Source organism: Lampetra planeri, chromosome 46 (genome assembly GCF_965212315.1).
Source record: "Lampetra planeri chromosome 46, kcLamPlan1.2.h2, whole genome shotgun sequence".
NCBI classification, from domain to species: domain Eukaryota; kingdom Metazoa; phylum Chordata; class Hyperoartia; order Petromyzontiformes; family Petromyzontidae; genus Lampetra; species Lampetra planeri.
Genome location: NC_136152.1, coordinates 7,689,599 through 7,711,313, shown reverse-complemented (window position 1 = coordinate 7,711,313; position 21,715 = coordinate 7,689,599). Strand labels below are relative to the sequence as shown.

The 21,715-nt window shown below is 50.5% G+C and overlaps 1 protein-coding gene across 2 annotated transcripts in view; it reads right to left on the bottom strand.

Annotated features, from left to right (window-relative positions):
• Positions 1 to 4,484: 4,484 nt before the first annotated feature.
• LOC144733385 (uncharacterized) overlaps positions 4,485 to 21,715 on the bottom strand; it is a 44,588-nt gene continuing 27,357 nt past the window's right edge. For both annotated transcript variants that reach the window (XM_078615280.1, XM_078615281.1), the window contains exons 9-19: positions 21,482 to 21,628; positions 20,434 to 20,589; positions 19,487 to 19,711; positions 18,634 to 18,716; positions 17,732 to 17,836; positions 16,880 to 17,030; positions 16,521 to 16,601; positions 15,457 to 15,619; positions 14,712 to 14,817; positions 13,515 to 13,721; positions 4,485 to 12,715 (exon numbers count right to left, since the gene is read on the bottom strand). In XM_078615280.1, the coding sequence (XP_078471406.1) occupies positions 12,548 to 12,715; positions 13,515 to 13,721; positions 14,712 to 14,817; positions 15,457 to 15,619; positions 16,521 to 16,601; positions 16,880 to 17,030; positions 17,732 to 17,836; positions 18,634 to 18,716; positions 19,487 to 19,711; positions 20,434 to 20,589; positions 21,482 to 21,628 (1,592 nt within the window). In that variant the 3' untranslated portion in view covers positions 4,485 to 12,547. The remainder of the gene's footprint in view (positions 12,716 to 13,514; positions 13,722 to 14,711; positions 14,818 to 15,456; positions 15,620 to 16,520; positions 16,602 to 16,879; positions 17,031 to 17,731; positions 17,837 to 18,633; positions 18,717 to 19,486; positions 19,712 to 20,433; positions 20,590 to 21,481; positions 21,629 to 21,715) is intronic.

Here is a 21,715-nt window from a genome sequence, read left to right as displayed (position 1 = left end):
CCAAAAAACTTTTTGAAATTACCAAAATAAAGCCATAAGCAATGTAACAGTGATCATAGGAACTGTGACTGAAATTTCACAATAAACGACATAAACAACATGTACCACCAAACCCTGTAGCCATAGCTGGCTGCATGAGTCACTCCACAACAGCAAAAGCATAAGTAGGAGTATCAAAAAATGTCAAATGCACCTTTAAAGATCAGCACACTAAATCAGTCCGCGCGTGTCTTGGCGAAGGTTGCGGCGGCAGCGTTGTTGAGTCGGGCGGTGCAGACCTCCCCCCTTTCCCTGGCGATGGACTCCAGCTCTTCCTGGGGAATTCCCAGGCCAGCCTAGCTTCACGTCGTGTTTAGTATCAAGACTAAGCTAAAACACTCAACTCAACTATATTTGATTTGACCGCTTGAAGCCCACTGAGCTATGTAGCTATTTTTCAGAAGCGACCTGGCTATCACAAATGATAGCTCAACGAAGTGGCTTATCACGTGGAAATATACAGCAGCTCTAAATGTAAATGTACAGCAGCCACAATGCTGCAGCACGCAAACTCTAAACGCACGTTGGTTCGAAATGTGGAGGGGAAAACCGGAGGACCCGGAGAAAAAATCCGCGCGACCAAAGGGTGCGAGAGACACGCAAACTCCAGACATACAGCAGGCGTCAGGGTCGGAATCGAACCGACGCGCTCCTGCGTCCCAGGCGAGGTAGTTAACATCTCGCCAACGTGGCCCACGCCAGGTGAACTCAAAAGTAAACATTTGTCTCGTCTAAAATTTAAAAGTCTAAAATTTACCAGAGAGAGCAAGTGCGAGTCTGCCAGTAGGGGCGGTGATTGTTTAACCAAGAGAGGGCTCAGCGTCTCATTGGCAAGAGTAAAGGGGGGGACGTTGCTGTTATAAGCAAGGGGGTGTCTGATGTCTCCGTTGTGTTGAATACCTGTCAACCCGTACGGTTTAGCCGTATTCTTGTGCAGGGAAATAGAGTTTTCAAGTCCATACGGCGTACAGCCGTTTCAATACGGGCACATGTTTCTGTCTATTTGCGTTCCTTGTGATGGGAAGAGCGTTGATATTTAAAATGGCACGGGGTGACCAATACGGTCTGAATTGGTCTGCTATAAGGCAGGGGGCACTGATAGGTGGTTGGCAGGTATGGTGTCGCCTCCTCTCCGCTTAGCTCGCCACGACTCTCCGCATGTCCAGTGGCGCTAGTCCAGCGAGGATGTTACGAGCTGTTGACGTTTGTGGGTTTTGAGGCACCCTTTGATGATGCGGCAGGGAATCATAATCGTAATATGTATTCACACTGGAGGAATCCGAAGCGCTATAAAGCTCTTTTTCGCAGGTGTCTGGAAGGGGCAGGTCAGAACGTCTGTTATCTTGCGTGGACCGATCGTTCCCAGACTTGGCAGGCGCACCACTCTGCGCTGGAGCAGCCGAGGGCGAATGCCGAGGTCTTGGTTGTGGCTGTGCGCGCTCCACGTGTTGAGTTTGCAAGCTTGCGGATGATTTTGCGGGAGCTGACTTCCCCTCCCGTCTTCTTAATGTGGCTGTCATGGGTATACCATTTGGCAAATTGAGTAGAAAAATGCATTAGTTACTGAAGTTGCATTAGGGGGCGTCCATAAATGACGTCACGCACCTAGGGGGGGGGGTCAGACATTTGTGACGAGGGGGGGGGGGGGTTGAGAAATGTGACGTCACATCAAAATGCGCAACTTTAAATAAATATAGACAACACGTTCTACTTAATTAAATATACTTTTTAATGTTTTCTCCTACAACATCAGAGTGCAGCGCCACATGAAATATACACCACAATATGACAATAGTTTAAAGCGATTTGAAGCATGTTTTACTTTGGGGGGGGCAGAGCTTTGTGACTTCATATTTGAGGGGGGTCTGACTTTTTGTGACGCGGTGTGACGAAGGGGGGAGCGGCAAAAATCGGCCAAAATCGCGTGACGTTATTTATGGACGGCCCCTTACGGTTTTTGTATATGTATACGCGTTTTAATTTAAATGAACTTGGCACCACAGGTATGAGTCTAACTTCAATTGCGAGCTGTGTAACAATGCGAGTCGTGTAGATCGGTCTCGAGGTTGACTCGAGATGTGCCGGAGAGACCCCCGACTACTCCAGGTGCTCATTACAGTGATCAGCTGCGCCGCACCATCCGTGCAACACGAGGCCAAACACACACACACACTACCTTTATTTGTGAAACAGGAAGATAGATTGATGACCTACAGGCTGTGGAGGTCCAATTACATTTGTGAGGTCTCCATTGTCTCACGTAAAAAAACTTTTATTTTTCATGGGAAATAAATAATAAATGAAAGAATCTGTATACATTGGTAAATTCATATTATTGAATTCGCACATGCCACAATTGAACTGCGGGCAAACCAGCAGTGGCTACGGCGCTGCTGTGGGGCGCCGTGGTGGCGAGATGTTAACTACCTCGCGTGGTTACATGTTACATGTTGGCCATTGTGAACTGGCCACTCTACGAACTTGGTGGCCAGTTCAAAATGGCCACCGCAGTTATTGTTCGTTTCTCTCTCATTTTATTGAAGTTTCCTTTTGTGCTGTTTATCTGGTGATTCGCCATGTTCAAGAATTTGTCGTACTGCTGTCTAGTTTGCTGTGACGTTGTGGTGTTGTGCTGCTCCCTGTGGGTCGTTACTCAGTGCTGTGATTGTGGACCATGCTTTCTTGCTATTGTGCGTCATGTTTGTGTTTTCAATCAGCTCCTGTCATGACTTGCATTGTTCTTCTGCCAATCCAACAGCGAGCTCTTCCCCAGCCGCCACGGGGATTAACCAGGTGAGAACTAAAGAGACCAGGATGAGTCTCGTTTGCTGGAGTGATCACATAGGACATTAGTCGACCAGTAGGGGGCGATGATCACCATGTAAAACCACAAATTAGTAGAAACCAGTGGCTCGTCGCTATAACAGTGGGGACCATAGTCCCACGTGACGGGTCGGAAGGTGCCCTTGTCTTGATTGCTGGTGGAAACAAGCCAGAGCACCGCACCACACCACACTTGCATTAGATGGAGTCGACCAGGAGAAGGTCCGTATATGAACTGCCACAGGATATGTGAATGATGGTGAGGAATCGAACCCCAATAACCAATGTACACAACACAACATGCTCCAAGATGGGATAGCACACACACATATTGGTACCCTCATCTTCAAACAGTGGTCGTTACTGCTGGCTTGACACAATGACAATATTCCATGGTAGGGACCAGTCTCAAAGGACAAGATTCCATTTCTAGTATATGGTCTCGTTTCATTGATCACAGGACGACTGGGCAAGCTGATGACGCTGTTTCAACCTCCCAGGAGTGGAATCATAAAAACAAGTTGAAAGAGCGCCATTTACACCAGGGCGTCCCAGAAGGCTGCGATAAGCAACTTGCATAACATCACAACTCAAACAATTTAAAGGGCACCCCCAGTGGCAGCTCTGCCTGTGTGGCACAAGGTAAGTCAGCGCGTGGCCTTCAAGCGGACATTGGTCTGCCAGTAGGGGGGGGGGGGTGGAGACGATGATTGCAGTGTAATCCAATTGAGTCCACTGGGTCAAATTTGGACCATGCTGCCGGCACACAATGGCCTTTCTCTTTTCGAATGAAGTGACAGGAACTTTCACTCTTAATTTTTGGAGCTTTCGTGACTGCAGGAATTATTCTTTGGTTCTTTCGGTTAAGTCACGTCTAAAGATAAAATAATGAATTAAAATAATAGCGACGTTTCGATTGCAACACAAGCAATCATCATCAGGCATAAGAGAAATAGCAACAAAAATCTAACTAGAAGACTATAGACAGACATACAAGCAGACAGACATCACAAGGACACACAGAGAGAGGACACATATCGGCACAGAGAGGGGTCGTTTCTGTGACGGTCCCTTAAATATAGGGAGGGGGGGCGGGGACGGAGAGAGGGAGGGGGCAGAGAAAATTAGCATATCAATGAGTGGACGGCAACGTGTTGCTGCTGCGCAAGTAAGATGACGACGTGGCACGGCACGCAAGCTTGAAAATTAGGAGAAAGACACACTAAAATTAAATAACCTCGCAAAATATCGAAATGTGATGTAATGCAACACAGAGAGTCGGTGTTGCATTACATCACATTTCGATATTTCTTCTTAATCCTCGAGCCCAAACCACATCCTGCAATTCACTTGCCGCTCCCGCCTGGTGGCATACGTTTCGCAGTTCCAATGTATGATGCCAAACACTGAATCATGCGAATACCATTTGATACACTGGGGTGTTTACAAAACATGTACTCTTATTAGCCGTACGAATACATTGGAACGACTAAAGTTTCGTGGTTCCAGAGTCTGCTCTGGCCCATGAAACAACGAGCTGCATCCCAGCGGTACACGCGGTGCCATCACAGTAAGGAGACGCACACAAGCCAGCCCAACCCACCCACCCAAAGAGTGGCATCAACTTTGCAAGAATAATCTTTATTATTGCTTGTATTTGCATATTCAATAAAGATAAATACATAACGGGGGTTCCTTTTGTGCCATGTGTTCACAAACACTGACGGCACGCAGCGCTGCGTTAATCTTTGTCGCACGTGTGTGTACACCTATCTTTGCACATCTGTGTGTGTAAATTGCCTCTGAGGGAATACACGGATGTGTGTAGTGTACGTGCCTGTGTGTGGGGGTAATATACCATCCAAAAAATACAAGTGATTCAAACTATAATAAAATGCTTTTGCAACTCAAATTTGTTAAACCCTATTCATAACACTAACTCTATCCCTCTTACTAGCAGTTACATGAACAATGTCCGAACATCCGACACCTATTAATTGTATCCATTCCGAACCCTAGCCCTCATCTGGTCAAACAATTTCACTTTACTAATGCTGACATTAACCATAACCCCCATCTATACGTAACTTTAATCTCATCACTAACTCTACCATTTACCTAACCCTAACCTTACCTTGGAACGAACACGAATTGTCTCTTACAGTGACCCTCTTCTACAGTGGGACCAGAAGTCTCGTTAGAACAGAGAAGGCGGGGGGGAGGCGAGGGGGCACGGGGGTGAGGGCATGAGGGTGATGGGGGTGGGCACAGTGAAGTTAATAATATCAAGATTCGGACAAGATGGAGCTAGTTGGAGAAGCCCTGCCATTGGGCAGAGGGCTACAGTCATCCTGATCAACAGATAATTCCCACCATAAGCAAAATTACGTTTTCCAATTGCTCTATAACACGAATACTTCCAACATGTAAAACATCCCCTTAGATCTCGAAATTGAATCTCAATGACATAAGAATGATTTTCTTGCCGGCAGTCTGTTTGCTCCATCATAGCTCCAAGCACCCACGTCTGTCTTGGTTGCGGAAAAAGTGCGTGTCTGCTGCACATCGTTCTGCTCCCGCCTAATAATGCTGCTCATGATATTCTGAAGTTAAACCTAGCAGCCTTTCATATTACGGTCTTGTATTTTGCGGAAGCATGGGCTAAGTATCAGAGGACTATTCTAAACTGCCACGGAGCACATTTGAATTGCGACATAGAGTTTCAACGGCCTATAGACCCCACACCCCCTTGCTTTCCTAGACGCTCCAACCTAAACACTGGCAGGATATCTAGGTAAGAAAGTGCAGTCCTGCTCAGACATATTTCAGCGGAGGGAATTTTCTTGTTGTTGAGAATTTCAGAATGAAAACACAAAGTGAAAACAATGAATACTGTACTCGTTAAAACTGCTCAGAAGTGTGCATCATCCCCTCTGACATTACATATATTTTCATGAAAACTATACACCACAAAAAGCTAGCCACCATGTTCACGTATATTGACCTTGACACTGATGTCAATTTTTCAAACTGGTCATGACCAACAGTGTCAAGTTACACACCCTGAATGTGTCTCAATTTCCCAACTACAGCCTTATTAGGCTGCATTTGGAGCAATGCAGCGCTGAAACATGACAGTCCTCTTATCCGCGGTAATATCGGGACTGATATCGCGGATACAATTATCCGAAGGGTTATCTGCAATTTGACTCTCATTTGCGGGGTACATAACTCGAGGTTAACCCGTGGACAATAGGATGAATCCCCCACAAAAAATCACGAGTATGAGGAGGCCCCATCGCTATGCATTATGGGCAAAATCGTGGATAACCGCGGATGGATATCGGGCCGGGGGATAATAAATAGGTGCTTTCATGGAGCCTACAGCTGCCGCAGGTAATGAGTAGAGGGTAACAGGCCGCGGATAAGAGGAGTTCTGTATTGCATTCAGGCTGCACACTTTACTACGATGCTAGGTGTGTGTGCGTGCGTCAATGTCATATGCTGCTGTGCGCTGTGGATGATGCCAATTGCTACAAAACAACTCCATCGGACACTATTGAACGATAAAATAAACATTGCAATGCCTGGGATAAAGGGGGGGGGGGGGGTGTCATCATTCGCTGTGACGAGTAAGTTTTGACGAGAGCAGCCAAAGCGCGTTGGCCAGCGAGTCGGTTTCTACCGAGGCAAACCCATTACCACCACAATGCCGCCAGTCTGATGATTTCCGCAGTGCGATTAAACAAGTCAAGCCACCCGTTTTTAAAGGAACTTCAAAGCTCTACAACGCATCTCAACCAGCGCCTTGTGCCAAAGGCGAAACGTTAACCTTGAGAGTTGGCTGGTACTACACAAAGCCCTTTTCTTTTAGGGCCAATGTCAGCCGTATATAGATGGTTTATATATATAGGCAGTGTAAATCGTGAGTGTGGAAGTTTGATTTGTCCCATGTCCCGTGCTTACCCAGCTATGCCTCTGCAATCAGGATCAATAATTTGATCGGCCCTTTAGTTAACCCCCTGCTGGATGAGGCTCTCCCTATGCCATGTGGGTTGTGGGGGTTGTCTGACCATACTTCACCACCCTGTTTCAGTGTGGCCTATTGAAGGGGGGAAAGGGGAGGGTAGCAGAGACTGGGATCATATTAGTGCAGTACAACGCTGGCGTTGTCTGCACCACCCGTGCTATCCAGAGCAGAGCCCCCGCAGCTCCATTGGCAACATGCTTGTTCAGGGTCGCTACTCGTCCCAGCCACTGCCCAGGCTCATCCCCGCTTAGCTTTACGAGAATATCTGTCGAAGTCGGGTGCATTGCTGGCGACTCAGCGGGCGTGGATACCTGGCACGGTCGAAAGCTGATCCTCGAGAATGGACACCGTGTCAACCCACACGGGTTATTCGTATTGTTGTGCAGGAGAATTGAGTTTTTAGGTCTATACGGCCGTTTCAATACGGGAAAACAATGTTTTATCTATTATTTGTTTGTGTTTCTCCCTTGTGATGGGGACTTTGTAGGATGAACGTTGAGATTTATAAGGGCACGGGGTGACCGATAAGGTCTGAATTTGTCTGTAATAAGGTAGGGCACTGATCAGGGGTTGACAGGTATGAGAATGACGCGCGAGAGCTTAGACAGGGCAATGGATGCACCCACTGAGATTCACCGCGGTGTTCCCACGAACCCAGATGTGAGTCAATATTCCAGACGCCCCATAGACAAGAGTTGTAAAGGGATGCGAACATCGCTTCAGAGTTCGGCCGTGGGTCACTTTCGCATGTGGGACTCTAGCTAAAACGGCGGCACATGGTCTCATCTGCATCGCACGTGACCAAATAGGGTGCTTAATATAAAACAGGCGACGTTCTGGACCATGGCCCTTATTCACAGCACACCGATTGAAGGACCATTGCCCGAAACGTTTCCCATTTTTTTCTCCTTTTAACGCAGCGATATTAACGAGCGTGTGGTGCGCGTCCGTTGTGCTCGTGCATCACTGCCAACGCAGAGTATCGCCAATTAATGCGATCTTTCATGTGCGCGTGAAAAGTTGACAGGATGCGTTGGCAGCTCATCCTTAGAAATGAGCAAGTTGTTACCATCAATTAACCATCGATGTGGAGCTAACCGGCTGATATGCGAGCACCCTCCTCCCCACTCGTATAATCTCATCGGGCTCTCGCCTGGTGAACGAAACTCTTACAAGTTGTGGGAAGAGAGCGCACAGCCTGGCACGTGCCATGCAGAGATCCCGCCCGTCTCAACGAGGTTCTCAATGAGTGAGCGCCCCAGGGTGATCCAGACTCCAGGCTACTTGTAAATAATGCTGCTTCTGCTGCCGATGGGAGGTGGTGGGACGGACGGGGGATAATGGGCCACACGACTGCAGGGTGATGTAAGTCGTAAAGAGTGAATGAAAAACATTTCACGCATTCCCTGCCCAAAGAGGGTGCAGGAAGATGAGATCGTGCAAAAACCACATCGTCAACACAGTATTGATTTGTATACATTATTCGTCGGCACTTGCAAATCCTTCACATCGTCGTCGGTAATGGAAGACTGCGCAGTGATAAAATGGTTTTCGGTCGTCGTCACATCACGCGCTGCGCCTCACAGTCCCTGCGTCACAACTCTGCGGCCCTGCGCCACTTTGCCCTGGGTTTGAATCCTGGACTCCCACCAACCAACGATAACAAAAAAACCAACATCTCAATCAAGCCACAAGTAACTGGGCATGCCACCATCGGGCTTTTGGTGTTTACACTCAGGTAAGCAGATCCTCTTAAGGGCTTCTGCATGAAGTTGGACACGTGAACTGCTCTGCATACAAAGCCAAAACAAAAGCGACGGAGCGACTGTGTAAAAGCTCGACCCTGAAAGAACACCGAATGAAAAGTGATGTCGTTTGAGGGGTAATATGGAATTGATCGTTTGGATGCCCGTGCCTAGGCGCCAACAGAGCAACTGGGTTTTCATTTCTCCAGAATGCAAAAGCCGAAATTGACATTTGGGGTTGCCGCTGGAGTGGAGGGTTATAAAACAGTGGATTGTTTATTTGGTTCGTGTCCCTTTAAAAAAAAAAAGCAATCGCGCAAGTCTGAGCTGAAGTAAAGCCCAATACACGTGCACATAATTCGTCTTCCCGGATGCAGGCGCTGATGACAATGCAGAGACCACGGCCTCATTGAAGGCGTAACCCAAAAATACTGAAGCTGTTGTTTGGTGGTGGCCACCGAGGAAGGAGGCGGATCTAGAAACTCCCCTGGAGAGGCAGCGGTCCCAACATGTTAAGCTGTTTAATAAATAGAGTTCTACGTAAACTACAAATATCCAATGTGTTTCCTGTGGTAAATGTTAATAAAATACCAATTTCTCTGGGTGTCAACGAGGGGGGGGGGAGCGATTTCCCACATTGCCTCCTTCCTTGGAGCCACCACGAACCCAGGGCTCTCTGGGCTCTGCACGTACGGAGAGAGCTTCTTTCGCACCGTACGTGGTCAACCGGCAAATCCGCGGTGGACTTGTGAGCGTCGTTACCGAGGAACGATAATCGAAAGCCACAGCGACACGACTACCTGGCGCACAGCGGCAGCGTCCTCGGGCGCCGTCACAGCCAAGGCAGTCTCGCTTCCCATCGGGAGGTGCGAGGAGCCCATGAGGCCCGGTTGACACGACGACGCACGGTGCATGCCGGGAGCTGCTGCGTTACTCGATGGGACACCAGCGCAGAGGTGAACGTGAAACGCCTCATGGCGGCTCACTGTCGCGTCGATGGGTGCCACGATTTGAGGTAAATAAGCAATTCTTTTTTTTTTAACAGCTTTCAACAGATAGTTTTGATAACGAAATTAAATAAAAACCCAGGTATATTTTGTTTTGCGTGTTCATTTACGGGTACAGACTACCAACAATCTCTGTATGGTCGACATTATACACATTTATTTACATCTGTGCCACTGGTTATAGTAATGGGCAGCCCTAATTCTAACACCAATCCATCCGAGCACATGGCAGTGCCCTCCTTCATAAAGAGCTACGGCAAATACAGAGCCACCTCCCACTTCACAAGATGGAGCCCCGACGTTCTTTATGTTGAACCTCTTTCTCGCCGTACGTAGCCAACCGTGCAAATCGGAGGTGCGGGGGAAGGACAAGAAACTGAACACAAAAAGCTGTTCTGAAGAAATGAGTTTTCAATCAAGATTTAAAAGTGCATAGCTCCACGGTGTCATCAACCTGCACGAGACACTAGCACCGGATATTGCGAGCATATCAAAAGCTTCATCCGAAGAACCACATGCGGTGGGAGGGGACTTTCATCTCGCGACGTGGGAGGTGGGGTTGGTGGTTGCCGCAGCGATGGGAGTTTGCGCGAGGCATCCACGAAGGTCAGATGAGGTGCCGGAAGGACGTCCGTTGGGGTTTGAGCGCTCTTCTCTTTGCGCTCGGGTTTTCTCCAGGCACTCTGGTTTCTTCCCACGAATTTGGCCAAACATTACGACGCCCGTTAGAACTAGCGACTCAGCGAGACTTTCCTGAGTAAACATACGAAACGAGAGATCAATGACAGTAGCAAGGCATCGGGGGGCGGCGGGTGGTGGAGGGGCTGCACGCCAACATTGCTCGTCAAGACTTCGCGCGGCTGCCACAGCGCCGGTGACAACCTGCAACCTCTGTTGCCGAGCGACGCTGCCAACTGGAAAGCACCTGCCAATGGGGCAGCCGCCTCAATGCTGCGACTCACGATGAAAAGCGGGTCACGTGCGAGCGAATCACGTTCTGGCTAAAAATTCACATCAACGCTTTTTAAAGCAAGCCCCAGTGTTTTTAACGTGCACTTTTTAGTTTTTTTACAATTCATACAACAGGATTTAGTGTTTTGACGCTCAGGTCGACAGTGCTTAGGCCTCTCCCTCCGGACCCTCCGCTTGCTCGTCAACCTGGATGACAACGGCGCCACGCTCATCGCACGCGATCGCGAGTCGCGTTCGATGATGCGAGTCTAGCAATGGCTGCCGCATTGAGAGGGTCGTGGTTCTGTTGAATAAAGTCGGCGAATGAGAACGAGCAGCAGCAGCATTCCGACTGGTGGCTTTTCAGGCGTGGTCCACACACTAACATTGTGAACAAGAAAGCCCCGCTGATTATAACACAAAATTAGTTGGTGTCAGCGTAATGCATTTTATGTGGTATGCAGAATGCTCACTTTCACTGGATTCCTGCGCAAATTGAGGCCGGGACACCGCTCAAAGTATCGACGAGGAAGGCAGGGAGCCCGTGTCCGCGAACAGCCCGAGTGGCCAGCACGCTCGCCACCGAGCCACTTTGCGTGGACACAATGGTTTTATTCCCACGGCAATCTCCCGGTAACTTTAGCATCAAATTATCATGATTCTTATTAAAGTGCTCTGAGTAAAGAGGGCGTTAAATACTGCGGAATAAACCCCAAACTTTTGAGTAACCTGCCAATTATAAATATTTTTTAAAAGCTGGTAGTGCGCAACTAGTCAAGACAGCTGTTGGCTTCACTGGGCTCACAGCCGATACAATTTCAGACGTATTGTTTCCAGGTCTCCTTTGCAAGATAAATATCAATTTAGCTTGTCAGCCAGCCTCGTTGGGCTCTTGCCCAGATAAATAAAGGAGAGCGACTGGGCTTCAATGACAGCACAAGGCACTGCCGAGGGGCGGCTGCGTGGCTAAGGGGATTCGTAATGGCCATATCGGTCGATGAGCCTGCACCGATTAAACACGGGTGCAAATCTAGGTGGCCGGTCCTGATGAAACTAAACGTTTGAGTGTAGTGAGCTGATCGTCTTAACCCAGGTCGCTAATACGCGTACGCAAATATATCTCGTAATAAACTAGACTCTTCTCAATTCCGAGGGCTGAAATAAAATATGGTGAGCGACGTGTGGACCACTCTTTACAAGAGTATCCAGGCGAGACGCCCCACGTTGGGAAACGGCGACGCTTCGAGTGACGAGGTGGAGCTCTGCGGACCATTTGTGAAGACATTTTTTCCATATCAGAACGCGATTCCAATAGCGCCGACTGGGTATCATCAGTGCCGAGACCTTTTAAATGGTTTTGCTGTTAATGCATTTCATCAGTGAGAGGAGGCTGAACCGCGGGAGAAAGGATGTGCTATGGGTGCGTTGCATGTGTCAGTTGAAGCCTGGTATGTTTTGTACGACCGTCTCGGTGCGTCTGCTGTCGACTGGCGCTGGCGGGAGTGGTGCGGTGCCCATGCCAAGCGGGCGGGGCTGCCGTTGTCCCAAGTTCTGGTGAGCGGCGCTCTCCTCGCGTCCCGAGCGTCCGCGTGTCCACGTGCGTGCGCACGTTCCGAAGTCCCCACCGTAAAATTACACTCATGCGTACAAAGTGAAAATGCACAGTTCACTCTCGGACAGTTCTTCCCGGCACAATCGGCAACTGGACGTCGAGACGTTTTTTTTTGGTAGAAATCAAAGCGGCTTGAAAAGTAACGAAACAGAGAAAGACGCGGGCCGCTAACGAGCATGGCTCGTTCTAAAATATATGACATCCATTCAATTCGCAAGGACCCTCGCAGCATCAAAATGGACGGAGGCGCCGTGGCAGCAACTCGGTTTTCGCGGAGCGCCGCTTCGTCGCCGTCGCCACAGCAACAGCAGCCTCGTGCCGGCGACGGTCCGCTGCGTCGCTAGGAGACGTTCTCCATGATGGAGAAGACGAGCTCCATGCGCACGGCGCCATCGCCCGGGCCGCCCCCTCCTCCACCGCCGTGCATTATGGGTATGAGTGCGCAGTCCAGCTCGTTCATGTACTGCACAGGGAGCGGCTGCCCATTTCCTCCGGCCTGGTAACCGACCTGGTCACAGAACGCGCACGCAGAGGGCAACGATCCCCAAGTTAGCTTGAGATAGGGTTAGCGGCGTCTGCCGTCAGCGGTGGCTGCCTTATGGAGAGGCATTCAAGAGCGTGGGGAATTTCTAAATGCTGGTTCGGGGCTGTCAACAGAAATGAGCACTCCCAGCCACTCCTTCGAGCAGGAAGCTCACCGATTCTCTTGACTAGCCTTGTCCGACGTGTGTCCTCAAAGTCCCGGGCTAATTCAGGGCTGGGATGCCCCGGAAAATCTGTTTTCTTCAACCCCGTTATTTCCACGAGACCAATGTTATCCCATTAACGACATGCGTTTGTTATTTATATTGCTTTTCTATAATATAAAGCATCAAATGCATTTAAAATTCTGATAATAATTATAACGATTAATAATGCGAGCTTATTAGCTGTGAAGTACAGGACTCAACCAGCCCTGCCACGTGATGTTGCCGCGCAGCGTGAAGATGCATCACACAACAAGTTAGCACCGCTTTGCTCGCCGTTCAAACTTTCTAGCTTTGGGAGCGCCTCCGATGAGCACTGTTGGCTACATACGGTGCGAAAGAAGTTGACCATACACAGGTACAGCGCGGTTTTATATCTATGACCAAATTTGTTTTTTAATTAAATGCATCTCTTTAAAATCCCCGTGACACGAGGGCCGCAGTGGCGAATCCACCCGCTGTTCTCTGCCGAAACCGCCCGCGATTCCGCCGTCAGCAACTGTCACCGCGAGTGCAGGGCGGGGGGGGGGGGCGACGGGAGGAGTAGCTCCCGTGCAGCACCTGCTCAGAGTGCAGGGTGAGGCGTAGCCCCAGCTGCGTGAGTCCATCCTCGCGCAGCTCCTTGAGGCGAGGCGCCAGCGCCACGCAAAACGCGCGCGCCACCGCCTCCGCCACGCGGCTGTGGTCCGCGGGGTCGAAGGTCGACGTGCCGCCCTCCCGACTCCCACCCTCACCGACGCCTTCCTCCTCCTTCTGAAGGAAGAACACCTGCGCTCGCAGACCGCAATGAACGCACACGCACACACTTCAATAAACACACACTCACGTAAACTCCCCATCAAGACTGAACACGTAGATTTATGAAGACAATATAACTGTTCAGAATAGATTTTTTTTCGGTTAGGCCACGTAATGATCTGGGCAGATTTGCGTGCAATGACCCTCCACCACTCGACTCAACCAAACCAATTTAACTGTCACATTTACAAGCATTCTAATGCACTGGATTTTATTCGAAATTCCTGGACGATTTTGTACCAGTGTTCGAAATCTGAGTGAGCGTAAACGATAATGATTGGCGTGTCTGGTGGTGGAGGGTTTTTCAACACAAATCTGGTCAGATCATTACGTGGCCTTACTGAAATAAATGAATTAGAAACCCCTATTAAGATAACTATGGACACAACTGCGATGAAAAAGGGTCTGATACAGACAAAATTTAAATTGCACACGCACATCTAGATATTCACACATGCTTGTCAAGGCCGTCACAGTACTTAAATGGGTCTCATGTTTATATTTCTGTTGACATAGTTTACTTATCAACACCGGGTGCGGCTTGTAGGCCGGGCCAGCCACGCAGAGGGACGAGACAGGCTCAGACATCACGTGCATGGCTGGCAACCACTTCACCACTGCTCCCCACATGTACACGTACACGTGTGCACACAGAGACATAAATCCCCCGTGCAGCCAGAACAGACTTGGGCAAGTGCTGTTAGTGCCAGCATCACGCCCGACTGCCTTTGCCTTCCTTTGTGGCGATGTTTAAACCCTGCACCAGGTACTTATTTGAAGCCGAGTCGACCGAGAGAAGGCCCAGGACAGGGTCAGATAATCATTACGGGTGTTGGCCATGATTAGGAATCGAACTCGGGTCGCCGGGTTTGGAGTGCAGTGCGCTAAACACTAAGCCACCGCTCCCCAACTGTGCACGCACACACACACACACGTGCACATCACTTGGTGTATACGGACCTCCGTCCACCTGATGATCTTCCCGCTGCCTTTGAACTCTGACCCCTGGAAGATCTTCACGCTGGGAACTCCCTCCATGGAGCGCCCATCGATGGGGCTCGTTACCCTGGAAACCACAGGGAAGAGGGTGGCGGAACGGAAGTCGTTGGAGGCGGCGTTCAGCCACAGCACGTTTCTTACATTTTGCGTCAAATCCGAGTTTTATAAACGTTTTACAGCATTCCCTGTGACGGAGACTCCCTCCCACGAGGAGCGGGTTCCAGGGCACGCCCGCGTCGCTCCGCTGCAAGAGTGAACGTGAGATGATGGGCCAGCCCTGCCTCCTGGGCCTCTCTCTGCGAGCAATGCTTCGTTGCCTCTCTTGCATCTCGCGCCGATACCGCTGTGGTCGGTGCTCCTCGTTACTGAACCTGTCTGACTGTGTCGGGCCCTCTCGTAGCGCTCATCTCACAGTGCCGTTCGTCACTGCTCGCCGACGCTGTCGCACATGTGTGCGCGCGCATGCGGCAGTATGCATGCAAGTGTGTGTGCATCAGAGTGCATACGCACGTGCGTCAGTATGCGTGCGTGCGTGCTTACGGGCGTGTCAGTATGCGTACACGTGTCGTTACGCGTGTATGTGTGTGTCAGTACGCGAGTACGTGTGTACATACGTGTTAGTACGCGTGTGTCCATACATGCATGCGTACGCGTGTCGGTACATGCAAATCTGCACGTGTGCGTGCGTGTGTGCGTGCGTGCCCACCCGCGGTTGAAGGCGGCGTCGTCGGCGACCCAGCGTGCGTGCACGTGCTCGCGAGGGGGCTCCCCGTCGGCACGGCCGCACACCAGCGTGTGGTCGCGCATCTCACGCAGCGCCGAGCGCAGCGCCTCCATCCCCTCCGCCGTGATCTGCACCATGAGCCCGTCTGCACAACAAAGACAAAGATCCCCCGTGTATAGCCTTTAACAGGCTGTTGGGGAAAGTGCTGTTACTGAGCACCTATGAAAGCCAGCACGGCACACGAGGGGGTGGGTGGACAGGACCACGCCCGGCCGTCTTTGTCTCCCCAGTGGCGATGTCTACACACCGCACCAGGTACTCAATGAGGCTGAGTCGACCTAGGGGATGCCCAGGATAGGTTCAGATCATCATTACTGGTGATGGCGGCGAGCGGGAATCGAACCCGGGTCGCCAGGCTCTTAGCGCAGCACGCTGAACGCTACATCACTGCTCCATACATGTACGCACACACACAGACACCTGCCTGAATTCTACCGCTAATCCTAACCCATTAGCCAACCAACCAGCTGCTAGCACTGGCCCTAACCAGCTAGCCGACCGGACACTAGCACTGACTCAACCCCTAACTCGAAGCAAACAGCTGCTAGGACTGCCTCTATCCCTAACCCTAAACAAATAGCCAATCTGGTGTTAGCACCACCACTACCCCTAACTCTAACTCGCCAACTAGAGAATAGCACTCCAACCCTACCCTAACCCCACTCTTCCGTTGCCTTTGTACACGGGGACGCTCACTTTGTCAATTTACCACTGATGCAGCACACCATCGCCAGCGGGCACATGGCCGGGGGGGCGGGGGCTGGGGGGGCTTTAATGGGGGTGCCCTGCAGGAGGGGAAGGCACTTCAATGGGGGGCCCCCCTATGGATGGACACGGCATGTAAACTTAACTTAAATTTTTTTCGACCGTTTTGTAAGTTTCATCATCATCGCTGTTATCAGCCATGTGACACGCGCTTGGACACTGCATCTCCTGAGAGCAAATCCTCGCGTTGTCATTTCACATAAGCCGGCTTGGGCAAGTACCCTCCACGATGCTCGACTTGGCCAGGAACCCCGAGGAAGACTTCAGGGCACCGTTAAACACCACGAAGCTGGCTCCCGTCACTGTGGGCACAACGCAAAGCCAACAGACGGCCATCTTAAATAGACGATTTACACACACAGGCAGACAGAGAAACGAGCACTGGGGAGAGAGATACAATAAGCGTCGGGGTCGGGATCAAACTCGCAACCTCCTGTATACCAGGCGAGGTAGTTAACATCTCCTCGCCACCGTGGCGTTATACTCCCTCCTTGCCCCCCCCATACCCCTACTGAGCATGGGGGGGGGGGGGGGATGCTCGGAGTGTAAAGCACGACGAGTCGGAGGCGCCGCCAAGCACCTTTTCGCGGCGTCGCGTGGATGTTGATGGCCTGCGTCTGGTAGTTGCCGTCGTCGTTCTGGACGCACACCAAGTGCGAGTCGGCGGCGGAGTTGAAGACGGCACCGAACGCCAGCACGTGCTCGTTGGCGCCGTTCAGCACTTTCACCATCTGCGGCGCACGGCGGCGGTAGATGGGTTCGATGTGGGGACCGAGGCCAGAGGGCGGGCGTGGAAAGATGGTAACGAGAATTTTCAAATGTAATCCGAAATCCTAAAATGCTTATTTCTTTGGTTCTTTCAGTAAAGTCACATCGATAGAAAAATAATAATAAAACAATGCTACTTCCAGAAGCGTAGAGAGTGTAATGTTTCCTTGAGCTAGGTATGGGCCCTCCCAACATAATTTACTTCTGCCATGTGTTTAAATGGCATTTAAAGTGCCATATGTGGTCGTTTATTAGCCATATTATATCAAATATCCCTGCATTTGTTCTAACCAACCCCTGTAAACCCTCCATTCCCATGTAACGATCTTGCTACCACATCTTAGCTCTGTGGGATCTTTTCCCAAAACAAATCGACTGACTTCCCACTCTCAAAAAGGTTCCCGCTTTGAAAGGGATCTCAGGTGATGCATCACCAACACAAGTGCCAACGTTGCATCGATTCTTCAACAAACGTTTGACTCTTAAGCTCAGGATTACCAGCTTCAGAGGCAAATCGTCTCAGGCTCTCATTGTCGTGTCACGAACTAAGAGTCCCCCCGTCGTCACAAGTCCCCCGTTCACATGGTCTGCAGAGATCCCCCTTCCCCCCCAACCTGCGTCTCGCGTCTCTCGCATTGGGCCGCGATGATGTGAGCTCCCCCACCTGGTTGTAGCGGTTGCTGGGGATGTCGATCCAGGTGTGGCCCATCTCCATGCTCACGACGAGGCCCGGCACGGTGGGCAGGCTGTACTGATAGTTTCTGAAGTCCTACCACACGAAAACCACAAGGCAAGGCTCCGCGTGCAGAAACGTACGTCTGCATTTCGCTTCACGGCGCCAGCGGCGTTGCAGCCAGCGGCGCCACAGCGCGCCTAAGAGTAAACGCTTCAAATGTTTCATTATTATTATGAACAGAACTCTGGATGCCAGTATCGCATTGCGATACTTAAATATTTTTTTTCTAATTTTTTTTATTCTACCAGGTAAGCAGTAAACTGCTCGCCACCGCTTTACCACATCCAACAGAAAACATCAGACCCTAGTTTTGCTTTATAGTAAGTGGAGATGATCACTGTTTGGGAGAGCCCATCAAGGGCAGCACAGCACATCACAGTGGCATAAGCTCCACAGGTTGCACCTCATGCTTCTCCATTGCAGATGTCCACACACCACAGCGGGTACTCAGTGCTACCGAGTTGACTACGGAGAGGGCCAGGATAGTACACTTGCTGCTGATGTTGCACATGACCATTGCATTTCTACATAGACACTTCATTTATTTTTCATTGAGTTACTTGCTTAACTTTAACTTTGCACTCTGATCTGTTTTATTTGTTTGTTCTAACTTTTTGACATCTGTGAAAAAGAGCTTCCATAGCTCATCGGATTTTTCCAGTATAAACCAAGATTCTGATTCTGAAGTCGCTGGAATATAATGTTCATCATAGTAACAAATACAATGATCCCACATATAGCCTTGAACAGACTGGTTGGGGCAAGTGATGTGAGCGAGCATGTGTCATAATAAGACGCGCTCACATGTGCGCAGGGACCGGGCGACTCACCGCCAGTAGGTTCATGATGGTGTGCCCGGTTTCTCCGAACAGCGGCTTCCGGAACCGCACGCTGAACAAGGGGCAGGGGTAGACTGCGGTGGCGTGGGCGACAGAGGGGAGTGTGGAATGGAGGAGAGCGCACATTGTTTATATACTACTTCTCCCGTTACAGCTGCAGTATATTCAACTCCGCATTATCCCTCAATAGATAATACATTGGTACCATTTGCAGGAGGTCCACAGTGGTTGTCCCCTGCCATGGGAATGAGGAATTGCAGCAGTGCTCAGGGATGCTAAGATGGAGGAGGGCTGCTCAACAGGGAGACACCGTGACTACTTTGTTAAACTCAACAACTACAGAACCCCACCCTCAACACCAACCCTGGCCGTGTGTGCGTGCATCCATGATCTTGCCCTTGTGCAAATGTGTGTGTGGACCTGGCCTGGCACAAGTACCGTGGTGACGTAACCGCTACTTAGTGGTGAATGGCGGCTGTGTTTGAGTATGTAGGCATTTGTGTGTGGGTAAGAAAATTAATGGGAGTGAGTGTGTGTGTGCATGTTTGAACAGGTGTGTTTGCATGTTTGAACAGGTGTGTGTGGGCATGTGCGAGCATGTGTGGCGTCAAGGTGCACCGTGCCTGGCACATGCGCTATTGTGATGTTACCGCCACTTAGTGGCGAATGGCAGTTATTGTTGGATGAGTGAGAGCGTCAGCCTAAATATGTGCAAGAATGTGTGTGTGTGTGCACGTGCGAGTGCGTCAGTGTAAGCGCATGTGTGGGTGCGTGCGAGAGTGTTCACGTGTACGCATGTGTGATAGCGCGAGCGTGAGCACGCCCCCCCAACTCCCTCCCTCACATCTGAACTCTGCCCCGAGCCGTAGCATCAGACGGATGGGGAAGACCTTGGCCCAGGGAGCCTCCCACTTCTGGATGAGCAGCGCGAAGAGCAGCGGCTGCGGGGGCAGCTCGCACGCGGGCAGCGCCTGCATGGCCGGCGACACGAACAAGAAGCCTCCATGCTCGCGGCTGCCCAGGAAGCCGCGGCCCAGGAATGAGTGGCCCAGGTGTCCCACCGGCTTGCCTGCTCGGTGACGCGCACGGAAACGCACGTGCGTACAAGGTCAAGCATCCCCCGTGTCGCATTAACAGACTGTTGGGGCAAGTGCGGTTAGCGAACACCTATGAAGGCTGGCACAGCACATGAGGGGGTGGAGTGGCCATGTCGACTTTGTCTCCCCTTAGTGGTGACGTTTACACATCACACCAAATATTAAACTGAGGCCGAGTCGACCTAGGGGAGGACTAGGACCAGTTCATTGTGCTAACTACTGCGAGATGGTAATAAAGCAAGCGGGTTAGTGACCTCTTCTGCATCGACATTTTGAGTGTCATCCCTTCATATGCATGGGCTTCCTCTGGTTTACTCCAAATTAACAAAACACTGTTAAAAAGTATTGTGACACTTATCAACTCGTTCCATGTTCTTTGAACCATCTACGATGACCTGCTCCCCGATCCACGTGAACACTCCCTACTCGTGTACTTGCGCCATCTCACACTGACGACACAGGTTGTGTGAATACGTGCCTCTGTTTTTGTTTGCGTCTTAAGCTCCGCTTGCGCATTTGGCGAGTGGCTGTGCGTATTAATGCTGAATAAAAGAATGTATTTGACAAAAATACATTATCCGAATATTGCAATGCACAACCCTCACTGCAAAAGTCGGTGGTGAATTTGCGTGATCGTTAGGAGTTATTTAAATGGCCACACAAGAGTGGGTTTTGTGCACGCGCACGCACGCACCCTTGTAGGCGTCCGTGTAGACATGCAGCAGCGAGTGGAAGACATCCTTGGGGACGGTCTTCTCGTCGGGCAGACACTGCAGCAGCACCACCACCTCGGCCTGCCCCACCGCGTGCATGCCCCGCGTCGCAAACACCCAGCACCGCCGGTTCACATCTGCAAGTGCGCACAAAGACAAAGATCCCCCGTGTAGCCTTAACAGACTGCTGGGGCAAGTACTGTGAGTGAATTTTTTCGATTTAAAGCTTTCGTGACTGCAGGGATTCATCTTCTTGGTTCTTTCGGTAAAGTCACGTAGAAGGGAAATAATAAAATAAAAATAACATATAATAAAATCAAATTCTCACGACGTTTCGGCCACAACACAAGCAGCCTCAGGTGAAGACAAAGCTGTCTAATAGACAGTGCTCTGTGAGTGAGTAGCACCTCTGAGGGCTGGCACGGCACACGAGGGGGTGGGTGGCCAACACCACACCCGGCCGCATTTGTCTAGATTATGACTGAAACTATTCCTGCCTCAAACACCCATCTCTTAACACCAGAGTAGATGTCTCTACTCCGACAAAGAGATTGACATTGTAAATTCAATCAAGAGCCAAGTATTTTCATGATCTTGTCCTGAAGATACCTGTCGCCATTTCAAGTGAAAAGCCAGATCGTCTTGTGAGAATTGTTCTTCATCTCACCTGATGAGCAAGCCAAAACAATAATTGGCTTGTCCTTAAACACTTCTACACACGACAATTGAATGTGTGTCACCATGTCGCATGGTGGAAGGTCTTAAGGACACACATTTGGCCAGGTCAATGCGTGACCTAACCCAGAAATCAATTATGAATCAATCAAGGGGTAGAAGTCTTGAATATGAAGCGAGAGACGTCACAGGACAGACGCAGGTGATATGAATTCTACGGTTGGAGCAGTGCAGAAGCACCGACAGACCAGGTGTTGTGGGTGGAGTAGTGCGGGCCGCAACCGCAAGCGGCCACAAGGAGTGTCAGCTGCGATGAGTGGGTGGCGGGGGTTGGGTGGCTGTGACGTCACTCACAGTTGATGATCCTCAGGGAGACCAGCAGGTTAGCGTTGAGCACAAACACGACGGGAGCGACGTCCGCCCCTCCTCCTCCTCGGGTCTCCGCCTCTTCCAGCACGGCGACGAGGAGGCCCGGCGATGGCCTCTCCTCCACCGAGTAGTCTACGGGACCCGCACGGCACGCACGTCAAACACACAGACACGGCTACGGCTCGCTCACCAACTGCTGCTAACAGCTCAACGAAACAC